Source organism: Mesoplodon bidens (assembly GCF_964165515.1).
Source record: "Mesoplodon bidens genome assembly, chromosome: 1".
Lineage (NCBI taxonomy): Eukaryota > Metazoa > Chordata > Mammalia > Artiodactyla > Ziphiidae > Mesoplodon > Mesoplodon bidens.
Genome location: NC_138176.1, coordinates 5,131,493 through 5,150,588, shown reverse-complemented (window position 1 = coordinate 5,150,588; position 19,096 = coordinate 5,131,493). Strand labels below are relative to the sequence as shown.

The following is a 19,096-nucleotide window of genomic DNA, read 5'->3' as shown; positions in this document are numbered from 1 at the left end:
ACTGAATCTTTGTTTGTGGTTGAAAGAAAGACAAGCCCTGAAAAGTTAGGTGGGGAGCACAGGAGACAGCAAGAAAAAGGGACGATGTGGTCACTAGGGACCTTAGCCAGTGACCGCCAGCCCTGAGGCTCAGAAGGGGCCACTTGCATTTTTCTGTCTTAAAACATGGTGAACTTAGGGGCTTAGGAGAAGAAAGAAATGCATTTGTTCTTCCCAGCCTTCCAACAGGTAGTCCCAGATCACTAATGCATACAAACTGTGGCCTGGCCATCGAGCATCCAGAAAATGATGCCTGCAAGGCAGAAGTCTCAGACTTGGTGCAAACGGGGCGAGACTGGAACGCTCTCTCCCCAAGGGCATCTGATAGGCTTGGACGAGTGGAAGCCAGGCCAGGGGCTCAGACCCAGACAAGGCTCATCACGCGGGCTGGGAGTGCGCGGCTGTGACACCGCTGCTTTCTCTAAGAGGGATCTTTCTGCAGATGATGATAGACATCAACTCTGGGCGCCAGCTGACATTTACAGTCTCGGCGGCTCTTTTCTGTTGCCAGTCACTTCTTAATAAAGCGTGTCGCCTTGAGATGATGTGGGGCTGAACCCCTTCTGGCCTTTCTCCTTTCCACCTGACATTCCTCCCTTCACTTCATACCTAACTCTGCCTGCACAGTTTTCCCCGCAGAACCACAAGCCTAAGAGATTTCAAGGTGGTCACTAAGCCCGCCTCGCGGTCTGTCCGCTGCTTTCAGGGTCCTTCCAGAGAGGACCTCCTCCTTCCAGAGAGCAGAGGCCTGTCATCAGCACCATACTCTGCCTCTCATGTTCCCGAATTCCTGAGCCCCCAAGAGAGCCCAGCTATTTCCTCAAGGAGGTTCTTGAGAAAAAGGTAAACTGTAGAGGGAGGTGATGCGGGGAAGCAGAAGATGCTTGGGTTTTGTAGGAGACAGTCTAACATTGAAATTCCAGCTCTGCCCACCGTGTGATCCAGGCAGGGCTGGTTTCACGTGTGTGTGTGGGGGGGGCGGTCCATGTAGTCCCTCGGGACCCCGCGCACCCTAGGGCCTGGGCTGGTGTAACCATCTGCTGTTGCTGTCTAGAAAGTCCCCCTATTTTTGAACAAAGGACGCCCACATTTTCATTTTGCACTGGGCTCCACAAATGGTGTAGCCGTTCCTGGATCTTGGGCAAGAACATGAGAACAGCAGCAACCCCGTCATGCAGCACCAGGCCCTGTTCTAAGCATCGGGCTCGTATGAAAGCATCTCCCCACAAGCTTACGAGGTAGTTGTTGGGGTTTATGTTGGCTGCATTTACAGATGAAGACACTGAGGCACAGAGAGGTTAAGCCACATGTCGAAGGTCACAGAGCTAGGACATGGGAGGACAGTGGTCCAGAGTCTGTTCTCACAGCCCTACACTCCGCTGCTTCTCAGGCAGGAGCTTGCTCTCCCTGAGTCCGTCTGTGCCTTTGGCAGCCCAGTGTCCCCTGGGCTTCCTGTGGTTGCAGCACTCTGCTTGGCCTCCTGGGAAGGCCCCGCCCCTTTTCTGGATGATTCTGTTGCGATGGTTCTTGCTTTCTCTGAACCCACTCCATGAGGTCTCATGACCCATCCAGGTTAATCTGACTTTCCGTCCTTGGAATTGTCTTCCTGGGCAGCACTGATAAGTGTTATCCCACTTTAGCTGGTCTGTGAGTTCCTGCTACTGAGATACTGGGTCATCCCAGGCCCTGTCCCCGGCACAAATGTTCAAATCCTCCTCTAGTTCTGTGAGCCTCCCACAATCTCTCCAGGTTCGAATTAACCAGGGCCCACACCTGTCTCTTATGATTGCAGACCTCTAACTGTACTGGGCCTCAGGTGCTTCTCTGTACCACGGTGACATTGACTGTCACACTGGGGTGCGGTGACAGAATGATGCTTGCATCCTGCCTGGCACGGACCTGACACGCAGAGGGTATTCAGAAAAAGGGGGCGTTCGCCATTCAAATTAAAAGTTAAATAATATGATCTTCACATTCCTGCAACTTTGCTTTTTCACAGCGTGACTGGAAATCCGTTCTTGCGGTTGCACTGAGAAATTACATGTTTATCATATGCTCAGCTGAGAATCCAAAGGAGCTCTTTATTCAAAGTGAAATGAGGTTTCATCTTTGACAGGTGGGTTTTTTTCGTAATGCTGACATCTTTCTCGAGCAGCAACTTCCTTTAGAGTCTCTCTGAACAGCCTGTGCAATCATAATCCGTGCTGGCAGACAGACACAGCCCCTCAGGTTCTCTAACTGCTGCCAAGAAGAGGTGGTGCAGCCTGGGCGTCCGACATCACATTCCGAACCTTGTAAGGCTGTCCTATTTTCTGCCTGCATCCCCTCCGCCCTTCTCCGGGAGCACACATATGGATGTAAAGGAAATGAATGATCTGCCATGTAGATGTGTGTTGATGCTTTAGGCTGAATGGGGCAAGCCTTAACGGGCATTCATGGAAAATAAGTAAAATAATTCCAAAAGGAGTAGCATTCCAAAGTCCTCACAAATCTTTCAAAACCAGATTATTCGTGCTATTCACATCTGGGGTTGAAGTTGTCTGCTCGAAGGTTCTGCCAGCTCTCGCTGACCAGTGAGGGCTGGTCCCACTGCTGGAGCAGGGCAGCCTGGGAATGGAGCAGGACCTACTCAGGAGAGTCTGCTTCTCTGGGCCCCTTCCTGGAGGAGTTGCCTCAGTCTCGTAGTTGGAAATCCCAAGAATATAGTCCTCCCTTGCTCCACCCTGCTCATTCTTGGGGATTCACTCAGAAATCTGTATTTAAAAGAAGGAAAAAGTATGCAGCTACTAATAGGACTTCAGAGCTGATACATCTCCCGGGCAGCACATACAATCAGAAAAGGTGGAAGCAGTGCCAAGAAGCCAGGAAAGCTTCCTAAAACATGAGGGGAGTCCTGCGAGGATAAGCACGGCGCAGAGGGGACGTGGTGGGACCAAGGAGCCTCCTCCATTGCCTCATGGCTGCAGCGCCCAGAGGGATCTGCAGAGCAGTGGGCCCCTAATGTGTTCCCTTCTCCAGGCTTGAACCTCGCCCCTCTCACTGGCAACGTCTCCACAGTGGTTTTTATTGGCGATTTCTTGAGCCAGCAGACTCTGAGGTGGGCCAGCAGAGCTGTCGCCATTGAAGGAACGGAGTGATTGGCAAGGCTATCGTGGAGGACAGTGACCTCCAGTAGGGGAAGTTGCCCCCTCCCACCCACGGCGTGCTCCAGGAGCTGCTGTGACTGCTACTGGGAGATAAAGTGACCTGGCGAAGCAGAGTCCAGCACGAGGCCTGAAGAGTCCTTTCAGAGGAAGGGGGTGGCGTGCATGTTTCTTTCCCAGGGAAGTTTAAGAGTTAATGGAAGCTCAGAGATTGATCTGCAACAAGCGCCCTCTGGGTCCTGCTGGGCAATAAGGAGAAACAGGGCTCCAGAAAGAGGTGGCTGGGGCCCTGGGACAGAACACAGGCCGAAAACTTCCCAGGCCAAGGTCAGGAATCCTAAACCAAATCGTCTCTGACCGCTAGGAGTTTTCTTACAATCATTAAATCTCTGAGGCCGACTCGATCAAGAGGAAGTTCCAGAATTCATTACTGCCAACAGCAAAGAGCCCTAATACTTCCTAATATTTTTTCCCCACCTAAACTAGATGTCCCAGCAATGGAAGCCAGTTGTAAAGAACTTTGCCAGTTTAACCCATTTCGGTACATTTTCCCGTGGTCATCGTTTCTTCACGTGCACATGAAATAGTGCGAGGTCCCCACTCAGAGGGCATTCCTTGGTCTTCCAAACTCGTACGACTGGTATATATTTGGAGAATGTTAAATAAGGGAAAACAAAACTGTAACCTGTGGAACTTATCACTCATGTTTTTCTTTTGCCCTTCCACTGGGGAATGGGAGTGAGGCGGCTTTCTTAAGAAGAACCACAGTATAGTTCTGGGAATTCCTTGCAATTCAGAAAATGGAGGTGAAAGGAAGCCTTTCATGTTCCCTAAGGGAAAAAAAAGGAGGCAAGAGATAAAGTTAAAAAATGGAAAGAAGTCCTCAATAGACATTTTTCCAAAGAAGACATAGAGATGGCCAACAGTCCCGTGAAAAGACGCTCATCATCACTAATCATCAGATAAGTGCAAATCAAAACCACAGTGAGACATCACCTCACACCTGTCATCATGGCTATCATCAAAAGGACCACAAATAACAAGTGTCGGTGAGGATGTGGAGAAGATGGGACCCTTGTGCACTATCGGTGGGAATGTCAATTGGAAAATCATAGGGAGGCTCCTCAGACAATGAAGACTAGAGGTACCATGCTGCTGACCATTTTCTGAGCCAGAAAGAAGGCAAAGATAACTCCCTAGGTCTCCATCAGCCATCAGGTGGAGAGGGAGGGATCCAGAAGTTCCTGCTTCTCCTAATGGAAGACGTACAGAACAACTGAGGGTGAAGAACCATCATTCCAGCATGACGTGGTCAGGGCATGGGAAGGACGGGCCCCTTAGCGAGGCTGTGGGGTGAGCAGGCCAGGGCAGATGGGGTGGTCAGGGCAGGCTAGGTGAGAGTCAGACCAGTCTTGGATGTTTAGAGTATACACCCGCTCCAGGAAGTACCAGTCCATAAACAGGAATCCCTACCAGCTGCCACAAGGGGCTTCCCAGGATGCCCTGGGACAGAAGCAGGAGGAGAAATGCCAGGGATGGAGTCCTTACCCCAACACTCCCGGTGGACGTGAAGACAGCTGGTTCAAGAGAAGGAGACCTTTATTGGCACCCGAGAGACCTTTAAGTGGCAAGTGTAGTGTATTTCCGTTCGCCCTCCCCTCCCCCAAGAATCCCGGTATAGATCTTGCAGAGAAAGAAATCACCAAATAGCAAAAATAGAGGCAATGATTATTTTTCATTTACCTCTGTGTCTCGGCCACCCTGTTTGTAAAATAACAATAAACATTCCTAAATTTACGAAGTTGTTTTAAGGGTCAAATGCTTCAAAGTACATTTGACAAAAATGAATGTAGTGTCCAAAAGCGAGATGGAACCCATGCTATTGTTAGTGCTTTTCAGGCTGGAGCCCCAAAGGCAACGTGGCCATGTATCTCCTTGCTCGTCTTGCAGCCTGAAATGCCACCCTCAGATCATTCCCACCTTCTTTCAGGGAAGAGAGGGGCTGTGTAGAATCTGTCAGTCATAGTGACAAGTCCTCAGCCAGCAGAAGGAAAGCGCAGGGAATGAAGACAAGTAGCCCCCAGTTCCAACCATCCTAATCTTCTTGTCTTGCGCACGGAGCTGGGGCACTTCTGTCCTGGGTGGAGTGAGCATGCACTCTGGCTTTGCTGCCCAGCTGGATTAATTTTCCCGATGAAGCAGCTCCTTGCCTGAAACTTTCTGTTCTCTCTTCCTTCCTCCCCCACGCCCACACTTCTCAGGTTTTTAATTTTTCCTTCTGGCCAGCATCTGACCTGTATTACAAACCTTTCTCAACTAAACATCAGTCAAGATGAGGAGAAATGACACACATATTTAAAGCAAATGCGATGCTTCCACTGGGCTCCGAAAACTTTCATTTGTTCAAGAGTGAATTATAGTGTCTGTTGCTAACTGTATGGCTAAAATATTAGTTGGATGCCTCTGAAATGTTCACGGGTAACTGTATGTAAATAACCAGCCTAAATATGCGATGTGTCAGTGCAACAGCTGCGGCACACGGCCATAAACCATCCACCCCAAGCTCAAATGCATGTAGTGTACATTCATACTTCTAATCTACTTAATGTTCCTTTTTGCAGGAAATTATATGTACTTAATATTCATTGATAGCTTCAGAATTCTAAATATTAATACAATACATTTCAAAACATTAAAAAAAATCCACAAAATAACAAGATTGTCAGTTGGATAGAAATTTATCTTCACCCTGTTTAGACACCTAAAGTTCAGAGAGCTCTCTCTTTCGGAGATAATCACATGAAATCAGTTGGGAGATCAGGATCGTCTTGTAGGCAGAGACGGAAGCTTCCAGTAGATAAAGTTTCAAGTGCCTTGTATTTATTTGTCCATGAATACAACCCTAACAAAAGACTGTAAAGTTTAAATGGGTACATCATTGGAAAATAACTACGGTGCTCGTAAAAACTAGATGGCAGAATCTACGGATGTGATGTCTAAACCTTGGGGGGAAAGGATGAGGAGAGAGGTTAAAAGCAAGATTGTATTCAGCAGGGTCATCCTGAGAGGCAGGGTTTATGAGAATTGCCGAGTCCTGGAGGGCTGCCTGCAGGGAAGAGCCTTCACTCAGCAAATCTAGCAGCTGGGTTCTGCCCTCAGCAGCCCTAAGGCTCTGAGGGGTATTCTTCCACTCTGAGCCTTTAAGCTGGGGATCCCAGGCACAGTTCTGTCAGGGATGTGTTCCTCTGCCGCAGTCCCACGATGGGGGCTGCTGGAGTATCAGTGGTCGGGCAAGGACTGTTCCTTTTCCTCACATCTGCTTTCCTCTTACGATGCTCAGATCATCTGGGAAAGAGCCTCTGAAGGGTGAGGGAGGGGAGTAGGAAGGAGAGTCAGGGCTGAGCCCCAGGAGCTGATGGTCATCTGTTTGCAGACTCTCCCTGGTCATGGCTGTGTGGGGTCACGCCCTGGCTGGAGCCTCAGGAGAGTGACCCAGGATGTCTAAACCAGAGCCCACATGGTGTCTCTGGGTCCACACCCGTTAATGGGAACCAGAACAGCCCCTGCCTTTCGAGGCCGTGGTGAGGATGAAAGGAGACGGTGCCCGTGAAATGCTGAGCTCAATGCCTGGGACACACTGTCCTCGATTCCCCAGCCCGCCTCAGTCTAGTCTCCTATGGGAGAAGGTGGGGAAGAGAGAGATGCTCAAATAGAAGAGAGAGTCATCTGTTAACGTGACTCCTCCTTCTCAGCTTCCAGACTTGCTCTCTGCTTGGTTTCTTCAGTGTCTCCATACCCACAGGGGCCAAGGGGGCTCCAGTTTCCTCCTCTGACCTCGTCTCCGTTCCCTCCTTCCCTGCTTCCTCCTCACCTCTGCTCTTTCAGATCATGGTGGACTCCTCTCCTTCAGAACCACTGTCACAGTTAATCAATCAACCCCTCCTGGCTTCACTTGGCGTGATGCCCTGCACTGCAACATCTGGTCAACCATCCCAGGGGCATCCTCATGGGTAGCCTAGATGATGTCTCAAGACCCTCAGACACCCAATGCCAATTCCCAGAGGCAGGAGCCCAGGCACCTGTGGTATCTATGGTGCTCTCCCAGCGCCCCCCTTTGCTGGAGAAAGTATGTAACCTGGGCGCTGTGACTGTCCTGCACTGTTGCACACCCATCTCATACCCGTCTCACCCAAGCTGATCGACAGCCCCATCAGCCTGGACGTGCCTCGCCTCTCCCCCATCATGGCTGGAAGGGGGCGTGGGGGTGGGTGGCTAGCGGCACCTCAGGCAGGAAAGGCAGGAAGAAGACAACCCCTGGGCACTTCATAGTTTGTATTCCCCCGGCAGCCCACCCTGTGATTGACAGAACAGGATGTGACCGCAGGAGCTCAAAAAATACTTGTTGTATAAACACTTTCTTCCTCTAGAGTGAAACTGAACAGTTTATCCTTCTCATACAACAAAACTTTGCTATAATCCATCTGTTACTTAGAAGGCACTCATTCTCTTGATTTCTTACTTCCTATGTTTGTTTGTTCATTCAACAAGTAATGATTGGACTTCCCTGGTGGTGCAATGGTTAAGAATCTGCCTGCCAATGCAGGGGACATGGGTTTTATCCCTGGTCTGAGAAGAACTGTGGAGCAACTAAGCCTGTGCACCACAACTACCGAGCCTGTGCTCTAGAGCCCACAAGCCACAACTACTGAGCCCGTGTGCTGCAACTACTAAAGCTGGCGTGCCTAGAGCTCATGCTGCACAACAAGAGAAGCCACCGCAATGAGAAGCCTGCACACTGCAATGAAGAGTAGCCCCCACTCAATACAACTAGAGGAAACCTGCATGCAACAACAAAGACCCAATGCAGCCAAACATACATACATACCTACATACATAAAACAGAAAAGCAAGTAATGATTGAATCCTTACTGTTCTTTGTGTGTTAATTAAGACAGGGTACCAAAAATAAACAAAAGAAACAAAAGTATCAGATGGTCATGGTGATGTGATACAGGGTTCCCTGGTGGGTTAATGAGGGTTCAGGGAAGGCCTGGTTGAGGAACTGATGTTTAGGCCACGATCAAATGCAAGAGGAGCCAGGCATACAAAGTCCAAGGGAATTACATCCCAGGTAGAAAACTGCACTCCAGGTTCTAAGCGAGTGAGAAGGCCAGTGTGCTTGGGAGGAGAGGGTAAATGAGGCTGGGAGGTGGGCTGAGTCCCGGTTATATGCATTGTTTCTCCATGGGGGGGCATAGTTGGCACTGTGAACAAGTCAACTCCTCAGTGGGCGGGACTGCCTCTGGGCTTTGGGCACTGAGTGCAAATAGTACTTGCAAGTAGTTGTGACAGGAAAGAGTGCACACCTCTTCATCTCCAACCCCCTTTAAGAGGTCAGCACCATCTGAGTAGGGCTTTGTAGTCCAGGGACGAGAGCCTGGACTTTATTCTCAGGGCAGTGAGGAGACATTGGAATGACAGTGTTCAATTTACATCGTGAAAGATGGTTACGGATCACTCTGGCTATTGTGTATCAAAGACCAGCTTATAAGCTCTTGTAGACGTTCCAGGAACAATGATGGTGGGAGGATGGAAGAGGTGGATGGATGTAGACTTTATCCTGGGAAAAGAATTGGTAGGACTTGCTGGTGGAAGGCTAAGGAAGAAAAGAATCAAAGAATCTTTGGCTCGAGCAATGGAGGGGTCATGTCATTATTTATAGAGATGGAGACAACTGGAAGTGACTTTAGGACAACAAGTTTGTGTCAGGTATGTTGGCTAAATGCATATGGCGCTCCAGGGAGTATCAGAGAAGGAGATAAAATGTGGGGAGTCAGGGACAGGCCTCAAGACTCTATGAGATTCTATAGGGAGATTGTGCAGAGAGATGAGAAGGAGGTCCAGGATGGAGTCTGAGCACTTGGAAAATTGGGAGGTGAACGAGAGGAAGAGAAGCCAGCAAGAGGTGGCCAAGTAGAAGTCAGAGAGGGAGGAAAATCATGAGGGTGGAGTATCATGGATGGCTGGAGGAGAACGTGTTTCAAGAAGGAAAGACGTTGGCAATCTGGATTCAAAGCAACTGAAGGATCAAGTGACACAGGAACAGAGAGGTGACCTCATGTTTGCTAAGATCTTTTGGTCACCTTAACAGGAAGGGTCTTGGTGGAGGCACCAGCTCAGAATTGGTGGGGAAGCCCATGTAGGCTCTATTTAAAAACATCTAGATGTTTTGTCTGATACAAACTATACCAACATGTTTGGAAGCTGATGGTAGTAAAATATGAGAGAGAGAGAATGCAGGGGAGTGAGGGGAGATAGCTGTGGGCACACAGTCCTTGGGAAACCAGGGGATTTGGCCCCCAATAGGAGCAAGGATTTTTATCCATAGCTGCAAGGCAGGAATCAGGACATGGGTACAGACGTGAGTAGGTTGATGGTTTTTATGGTGAGAAGACGGAAGAGTCCCTAACTCCTTGCTTCTACTTTCCCAACAAAGAAAGAGGCAAAGCCATCAACTCAGATTTGTGGATGGGGGGGTGGTGGTGGCGTGGAGGAGGACTGTGGGCCATACGAACATTAGAGGAGAGAAGGGATGAAATCCCCCTTTTACATACTAAGAGGATGGACCTCCTTACCAGGTACATCATACTCATTGGGCAGGGTTGGAGCTCATTGGAGATGCATGGTCATGAATTTTTACACGAGACTAGGAAACACTGTTGTAAGGCTTTTTATGGTCATAACTTGAGTGAGGCTCAGAGATGGGGTCACGTGGGGTCACTCAAGGTTGGAGTTTGGCCAGTTGTGAGAGAGGGGGTGTTTTTGAGGAGCATCATTATAACGATGGACTGTGGGCTCTGAGCTGGGTGGTGGGGGAGGAGGGACCCCTCTGAGTGTGATGAATGGTGAGGATGAGGCAGGAACAGAGGCAGGACACTTGTGCATCAGAGGCTCTGGAGAAGAAGGAGTGGGATGGGGGAGCAGGTGGGAGGATGGGACACTGTGGTCGGCTTGGTCACCATTGACCTTTAGAGGAGCTGCTTTTTTTTTTTGCAGTACGCTGACTTCTCACTGTTGTGGCCTCTCCCATTGCAGAGCACAGGCTCTGGACGCGCAGGCTCAGCGGCCGTGGCTCACAGGCCCAGCTGCTCCGCGGCATGTGAGATCCTCCCGGACCAGGGCACGAACCTGTGTCCCCTGCATCGGCAGGCGGACTCTCAACCACTGCACCACCAGGGAAACCCAGGAGCTGCTTTTCTGAGTGGCTACGATGAGCTGGTGAAAAAGACCACTGAATCACCTCAACTCCCATTAGCAACTGTGTCAATTAATTTGTCTCCCAAATATCTCAGTTTCATCTCCTTTTCTCCAGCTCCAGGGCCACCACCCTGGCGCACAGCCCCATCGTCCCATCTGGACACTCACACCACAGCCCACAGGGGGTTCTCTCTGTCCTGGTCCCCGGCCCTCCCCTTCCACCTGCTCCTGGCGGCCAGACCGTTCTTCTAAAACACAGATCCGATTAGGTCCCACCCCAGCTTAAAGACATGTGATGAGGTTTGTGGGCCTCAGAATCAAGTCCAGGATGTGCACTCCCTGCACGATGGGGACCCCCGTGTCCTCCCAAGTGAGTCTTTGCAGTCACCAGCCTGAGCCACCTTCGTGTCCTCAGATGACCGGTGGGTTTCTTACCCGTCCCTGTGGGGCACACGCCGCTCTGCCCTTCCTCATAGTCAAGGCCAAGTTCTTTTAGGTGCTGTTCCCACCCCGACCCTGACCTTGGAGTTGTCATTTCCCCCTGTGTTTACCCTTTGTGGGGTTTCTTTATGGCTGCATCCCCAGAAAGTCACACAGCTCCTGGCATAGAGTGGGCCTTCACTGATTCTTTGATGAATTCATAAATGAAGTGTTGGCTGCTACAAAGATCATTCCCGAAAATGCTTTCTGGCCAGTCTCTGGCAGAACAAGGTGCTTTATAGCAGGTTTTTCTCTTCTCCTGTTGATTCCTTAGGAAGGCCATTTCAGGCTGCTGTTCACCAGGTATATAAGTAGTATCCTGTAGCTATCACACCAATGATTAATGGAGTTTATTAAACAAAATGCCATTCATGACATGATGCCACTATGTCCAATACAACATCTGCTTTCTTAAAAACAATTCAGAGTATTGTCAAAATAAAACCAAAGTGTATGAAAAATAGAACAATATGCAGAAGTTTTTAACTGAGAATGTATGTCAGTGAAAAAAAGATTAAGAGCATGTCATTACTAATTATTTAAATTAACATGTAATATATAAGTAATATATCTCAAATACTGCCTTTGATGGTTTATAAAAGTATGTATTACTTCATTGAACCTAAGACTTTATCCATTAGAAGATACACCACTACTTTATGCATCGTCAAGAAACAAAAACATGCTGCCTATGAACAGTGATGCCATGCTTGTGAAATGTATGTCCGTGCTAACTCTCCACGTCCAATAGGAGAGAGAGCAGAGAGCTTGTTTATCTACAAACAGTGGTTCTCAGTGGAGGTGATTTCGTTCCCCTACCCGGGGGACATTTGATAGTGTCAAGAGACATTTTCAGTTGTCCCAGCTGGGATGGTGGAGCTACTGAAATCTACTGAGTAGAGGCCAGGGAAGCAGCACCACACAGGGAACTCCCAATCACAAAGAGCCATCAGCCTCAAATGTCAACAGTGCCAACACTGAGACACGATGCTCTAAAACAGGGAGACTTCCTTGCACTTTTTACATTCCACCCTCGCCTTCTGGATTTTCTTTGCCTTTTATTCCACAGAACCTTGATATTCAACACTGAGCCTGTTCTGAATGCCCATGTGAAAACTGTAATAGAGCATTTCAGGAGCAACCAGGAACTGGAGAGATGATTTATTTCAATAAATTAACCTAAGTTCTGCTCAAGCCTCTATATCCCCTACTCTAGTATAAAACCAGAAAACGCACTTAGCCACATTTTACATTTTATTTATACTTTCAGAGGATATAACAGTTATATGAATTAAGAAGCAGTAAAATTAACTTGATTTTTCCATATATGCTGAAAGATGCAGGGTTTAATGTGTGTTATCATTAGGGACAATGGAATCAATTGTAGAATTATTTTTAAGACACCAAAATTCTAAATTATTCTGAGCTGATGACCTTTTCCAGCTTGTCCCTGCAAAATCATGTGTTAAAATCATTTTAACACATTTCCAAGTCCTGTTTTTAGCAAGGAGCCAAACACAGTAGCGATAGAGTTGGTGTTTGGGGGAAGTTTCTTGGTGTTGTAACAGGAAGCTCTGGAAATTAGAAAAGAAAAGGCCTTCATTGATCTTTTCGGTACAAAATGCATCTAACTTGATGTGCTTGAACTTCTGAGGCATGATTCAGGACATGTCTGTCAACTTCAGTGTCGACTAATGAGAAGCAGAAGTCAAAAAGAATTTGTTCCTTCTCCCTCTGGCTTTCACACTGATGTCATGAGGAAATATGTGAAAAGGGCTTGGGTGACTCTAAGACGGTTTGTTACACTGTGACAAATAAGAGGGTAAATTTTCGATGAAAAGTCCATTAAATTCCAAGTTGAGTACTAACCTGCCCTTTAGGTGTTGACGGTGAGTCTCTGCAGGTTCCAACTGCACCATAAACACCTGTCATAGACATCACATGACAAGCACAGTCACCAAAGGCAATGGTGAATCCCAGGACTGTGAGCCAATGTTGGGCAGAGCTCTCTGGAGCTCCTGACCCCAGTCCCATCCCCCCTCCACAATATGCCCGGAATCCACACCACATTTTTAGGCATCCAGTAATCAGCTTTCTATCTTCTCCCCACAATCAAATCCTGGTTGAAAGAAAAACCTTGCGTCGGACATTTACAGGTTAGGGTGAACCCCAAAGACGGGTCTCCCTTTCACTTGTCTGGAGGGTAAAGAGCTGCCAGTGTGCTGGGACCTGTGTCAGGGAAGAGATCCATGGGTCTCAACTTTGAGCAAAATGCTTGTTCAACCTCTGTTTTCAGGAGAAGACTCCCTAATGCCACGGTGCCCGAGTTGCCTCACTCAGGAGACCTCCTGCTTTACCCTCTTTTTAGAATAAATCTATGGCTTCTGACAAAGCAGAAGCTGTCTGGGCATGGGAAGTGGGGCGGGGACACAGGATTGAACAGATCCTTAAACTTCCAGCTGATCCTCCGTGTTTTAGTGCCACCTTCACCACATCTGAAAGTAACTGGTTCCTTGAATACTTGAGCCCGTTGAGGGTTTGTTAAGAAACCACCATTTTGAAAGGCGCCTTCCTCAGATCTGCTTCATCAATTGCTCCTCAGTCTGCAAATGCTGTTCTTGTCATCTTCTCTCCCTTCCTTTTGTCCTTATGTGTGTATTTTTTGCTGGATTTAAGGAGAGACTAAAAGTAAATAAATTATTACTATTTTCTATTTGATATGTTTTGAAGTGATTCCTCATTTTGCAGTGGTGCCTATAAAATAAAAGCCTTTTGCAGTGTGAAAAAGAAAAAAAGTAAATGTGTGTGTTCAGTTCCTTGGTGCCCTTAAGGCTCTTCTCCCAAACTCCATCTGGTGTCTCCAAAAGGACCATGATCAGAGGTATTGGATCACATGCCCCAGCTCCCAGCTTGGCACTAATTTCTGTGATCTGGATTCTCTTGAAAGTCAGGTCACTTGATTTTCCTTGTGGAAGGCTAAGTGTGTGACTCTATGATTGACTGATTGACAACTACATGAGAATCCTACCGAGGGGCAATTTACAAAAGAAAGGGATGCAGCACTGACAAATGCGCAGCGGAGGTCCCAGACGTAGGACAGCTTTGTCCTCCAAAATGTGTTGATCTTGAGAAGGCAAGGATTTTCCTCCACTGCTTTGTGTCCCAAAAATATTGGCTCCATCTCAGAAATACTATCTATACAAGCAGAAAGTACCTCGCTTGGTGTTTCCCGCCATCGTAAGCCTTGGCAACATCTGTTTATTCACACTTAGCGCTTCTGAATCCATTGTTAATGTGGATGCCCATTGGTGAGCAAGGACAGAACAGGCTTCCTGGAGAAATTCCATGTCCTGGAGAGAAAAGGAGGCCACTGCAGGTAGGCTCACCTACAACTCTGGCCCTGGAACTTTGGGGATGCTCATGGAAAGGGGGGTAGAGCTAGTGTCCTTCCTTTATTTGGATGATTAGTGGCAAAGGGGGGGATGACATTTGTTTCCCTGTTTTAACCTCAGAAGTCCTAAAAGAAGGAAATCTGTTATAGAAAACTCAGTGTGTGCACGTTTTTTGGGTTGATGCTCTTCATTCCTGCAAGGATTCCTTTTGCATTATTCTCTGAAAAGAGACGTCTGGATATTCAAGGAAATAATATCATACTTCTTGAGTGTTTCAACTCTGAGCTAATCAAACTTTTAGCTCCTTTTGAGACCTCTGGCCATCTATGTCACAGAGACACAGTTTAGAAGACAGCACTTTTGAAGGACATTTTTAATGGCAAACTTTAAATGAACTCAATGGTTGGCAGGTCAATGACAATGCCTATATGTTATTGTCCTTTTCCAATTTAACAGGCACAAAAGGCCATGGCCAGATCAGTTAGTCACATATGATGGGACATGTTGCTACTTTTACTCCTGAACTTTCCTGGTATAAAAGGATCACCAACGGAGGATCTGCCAGTTAAGGGGGAGGAATTTGGCAATAAAATCACCGATCGACAGAGATTTTAGGAAGTCCAAAATAATCAGGTAAAAGATTGTATTTTTCCACAAAGAAAAATGTTGAATTTGTATATGCTTTTTAATTTATACTTGCCTGAGTAAGACTTTCCTGAGATTTTTTTTTTCTACTCTGCAGCTCATTAAAATCCAATCTTATTCTATTTCTGTTGATTTCTACAATGCATGTGTTTTGGTGTCATCCAGTTCCATCTTCTAAGGTAAGAGATTTGCCTCTATTTTTGATGCTTGAGTAAATGACTAGAATTGCAGAGTATGTAAATTCAAAATAATCTCTAGGAATATCTGAAAGAAAGGGTACTTCCCTTATTACTAGAGTTTACAGTGAAAGAAATATAAGTGAAAGAAATATAAGTAGAGTCATAAAAGTAGGTAAAAAGAAACATTTTTACAATAGCTGATACAGACTATACTAAAATTTGCTTTGAATTATTTAGAAGTTGGCCCCTGCATTCATTTCACTGTAAAATGTAAATTACTTTGCCCATAACAATCTATTTGTTCCACATGCACCCACTCAAAATCAAAGTGAACATTTAACCATTGAAACTGTGTTAAAAATACAATGGATTATTTTTCAAAAACAGCAACTTTCTTAGTTTTACAAAAATGGTAACTTTTTCTCATATAGAATATGGATAATATGCCAGTTCTTAATGAATATCATATATTACTTCATATATTTATTCAAGACTATTGATTGAACTCCTAACTATATTCATTGAACTGTTCCACACATTTCAGAAAATGAATGTCTTTCTTTGGAATTTTTAATGCTGTTGCTACGTGACATTTCAGGGTTTTTATGTCAATACTTTGTCTAAAAATTTTAAATGTCTTTTGTCATTGATAGTGTTTTGTACTTTAACTTTGCTTCACTAAAAGCATACTGTAATTACTGAAATTGATGTAATTATGAAACCACTTTTAGGATAATGAGATGCCATGTGAATCCTCAATAAGAAATATATGTCCAAACATAATGATCTAGCTATTTATATTATGAGTCTTCTCACTAATCTTTGCATCTGTCATTTTTCTATTTCTTGTTTACTTAATCTAGCTTCTTTTTTCCTGATTTACTCCTATGAGCATTCTATACTAATTTAGTCATTGATTCTATAAGACACCACATTGATCAAGTAGACAACTCACAATCCATAAATTGGTATATTTTCTCAAGTGTATTGCTAATTACGTTCTATTCTTTCCCTGAAGGTTTGTTCATGCATTTCTGTTGAGCAATAGGCACTTGTGTGCAGGGTTCTTTTTAAATTAAGAATGTTCTTTCTTCTGTTGTTCTTATGAGATATCCTTGTCCATAAATGAAAAGTTTCTTCCTTTACTGCATTTTCTGTATTTCTACTTTTCCATGTGATAATTTTGTTATCATTATAACTGAATCACATAATAAGGGTGCCAATTCGACTGTTTAGGGTGAGTGTTTATGCAAAGGACATATAGGCTTTTATAATATTTGTTGTGAACTTCATAAAGTTTATCAACCAGGCAAATCTACCATATTATTCAGTTAACGAGTCTGCCTGATAAGGGTTCCCTTTATTGATCAACCAAGTTTATCAGTATCTTTTTAGGGATGTTTAGTGATGTTTTGGGGATCTCATAACTAGAAATGTTGCATTTTGTTTTCTTTTGTTTTTGCAATATAAAGGTGGCATCATGAGAATTTCTGGAAATAACTGGAATGCTTTCCTTCCTGAAATGACTCATAGGCCCCTCCTTGCTGGGAACTTAAAATAGATGGCATTGTATCACACTTAGATCTCCTCTGCCAACACAGGGTAAAACACATAGTGTAAGAATTCTTGATTGGTTTTCCCATGATCAATACTTCTGAAATTCTCTGACAATTCCCAGCTCCAAAATCCAGAAATGCCCATCTTTTTTTCCAGAAAACAGTGGGAATGGTTTTCCTCGGAGCTCTGACTGCTGGACCCTCCAGGGAGCCACCCAGTGATGGGTGGAGAATCCCAGGGAGCATTTTATGCACTGGCCCCATTTCAACTTCCAAAGTAACCCCAAACCAAACTTGTTTTCCTGAATCAGGAAAATGTGTGCTTTTGACACTGAAGTATGTTTCTTTATTTGTAAAGGGAACATTCAGCCCCCTTGTCCTCTTATAGCTCTCATACAGTTGAAAAACATGGGCTTGGAGTCAGATGTGTCAGCTCAAATCCCACTTCACCTACAAACCATTTAATTAATTTCCTCATTTAAAGGAAATTATAACCAAGGAAATAATAGTACTGATTTCATAAAGCTTTTTGAGGGGATAAAATGAGATGATATGCATAAAACATGTAGCACAGAGATCACTGATCATGACCCTTTGCTTCTGTACTTAGTTTATTCATCTACAAAGTATGGGGTTAGTATGAACTGCAAGTTCTCAACGGCCAATCTGAGGTCTAAGATTCCAGACTTATTTCTTCCACAACGAAGCTCTCCCTACACTATCCTACAACATCCAGGCCTTTGAGGCCCTGATGAGGAAGTAAACCAAAGTCAAAAACCAAAGATGTCAACTCTCAAGTTCAAAGACATCCTCATGGAGAACCCTGGCAAATGGCCCAAGATAGACCCCAGAAGGAAAGAGGTTCCAGCTGAAACTTGGAGTTTGGTTATCATGGGTTGTTTTTCTTAGTGAATTTAAAAAACTAGTCCCAAGACTAATTAGAGCCACTTGAAAGATTCTTTATAAAGTAATAGCAACAAGATAACTGTACAGTGTAGGATGCAAACACTGAAGAGCTGCAATCCCATAAGTAGTGTAAAATTTAGAAAAGAGGGTACACAGCCCCACATAGTATTTTGTATTTTGATAAAGTATATATTTTAAAAGGTGTTTTAGGGCTTCCCTGGTGGCGCAGTGGTTGAGAGTCCGCCTGCCGATGCAGGGGACACAGGTTCGTGCCCCGGCCCGGGAAGATCCCACATGCCGCGGAGCAGCTGGGCCCGTGAGCCATGACCACTGGGCCTGCGTGTCTGGACCCTGTGCTCCGCAACGGGAGAGGCCACAGCAGTGAGAGGTCCGCGTACCGCAAAAAAAAAAAAAAAAAAAAAAAAAAAAAAAAATGTGTCTTAGCAAAACCCTCTTTAAATATTGGATGTATTGCCATAAGATTTTGAAGATTGTTACTATTGAGATAAGCTTTGAACCCTAAAGCTGTATTCTCTCCCTCTTGCCCATCTCAACTGCCAGGTGTCTGGAAAATCTGACTACTTTGTCATTTTGTGCTGAACAGCTGCCCCACGAGGATGGGCAGGAGAGAGGGACTGGATTTTCTAAAGCCAATTTTGGAGAAGACACTTATGAAAAGGTCCTTTCTCAATGAAGTTGGCACAGGAATGAAAAACACTTCCTTTCAAAGAGCAAAATCATGACTAAGTGTGCAAAGGACTCTGGGAATTAATCTCAGACTTTGTATAGTGTGGCTAAGGTGTTAAAGGTCACTTATATCTTTATCATTTAGTATGGCTATGCTCTCAGTTCTCAAGTATCTTCCCTCTCCTAGCTGGTACGAAATAAATTAAGTTAAAAAAAATGTAAACCCGTGTCAAACTTCCGCTGTGAGAGAATAAAATACTTATGTGATCAGTTAGTAACTCTCCAGGATAGGCATGGACACATTTGCTTTGACCTTAAACTGGCCAGAAAGTATGAGCATTTTTACTGTGACGACAGTGGTATGATCTTTTCCCCTGCCTATCATATCATAATACTGAATTTTTTTCTTTTAAATATGGTTTTCTGGAATGACTTTAGCAAGGCCAATGCTTTGGGGATGCGTTATTTCAGCTTCTAAGAGAGTCTTGTGAAATTAACCAAAGCTAAGATTCATGACACAAGTGTAATTTCCTCAATCGATTGATACCAGAAACAAACATGACCCAGGGCCCTCTGGATGTAACTCTTGCGCTACCCTTTTCCACTAGACATACTTAGACATGGATTATTGTTTTGTCTCGGGAATTTGTCTTCTTTTTAAATCTTAAAACACAGATATATCGCCAGTAACAATAAAGACAGCAGAGAGATGGCTGGTAGCCCAGGGGTGGTGTGGGGGTGGAGGGGGTCCTTTGTGAGTCAGCTCCCCAAAACTGTGCTGATTAAAGCCCCACTCCCTCCCCCTCCAGGAA

At 45.5% G+C, this 19,096-nt stretch overlaps 1 protein-coding gene across 1 annotated transcript; it reads left to right on the top strand.

The window, feature by feature from the left end:
• Positions 1–14,217: 14,217 nt before the first annotated feature.
• Positions 14,218–18,389, top strand: NPS (neuropeptide S; the record flags this gene model as incomplete). Its single annotated transcript, XM_081244860.1, is given in 5 exon segments — positions 14,218–14,295; positions 14,853–14,944; positions 15,054–15,135; positions 18,159–18,191; positions 18,194–18,389. Coding segments are annotated over 5 exon segments (432 nt in total). The 3' UTR covers positions 18,341–18,389.
• Between the last annotated feature and the right edge of the window lie 707 nt (positions 18,390–19,096).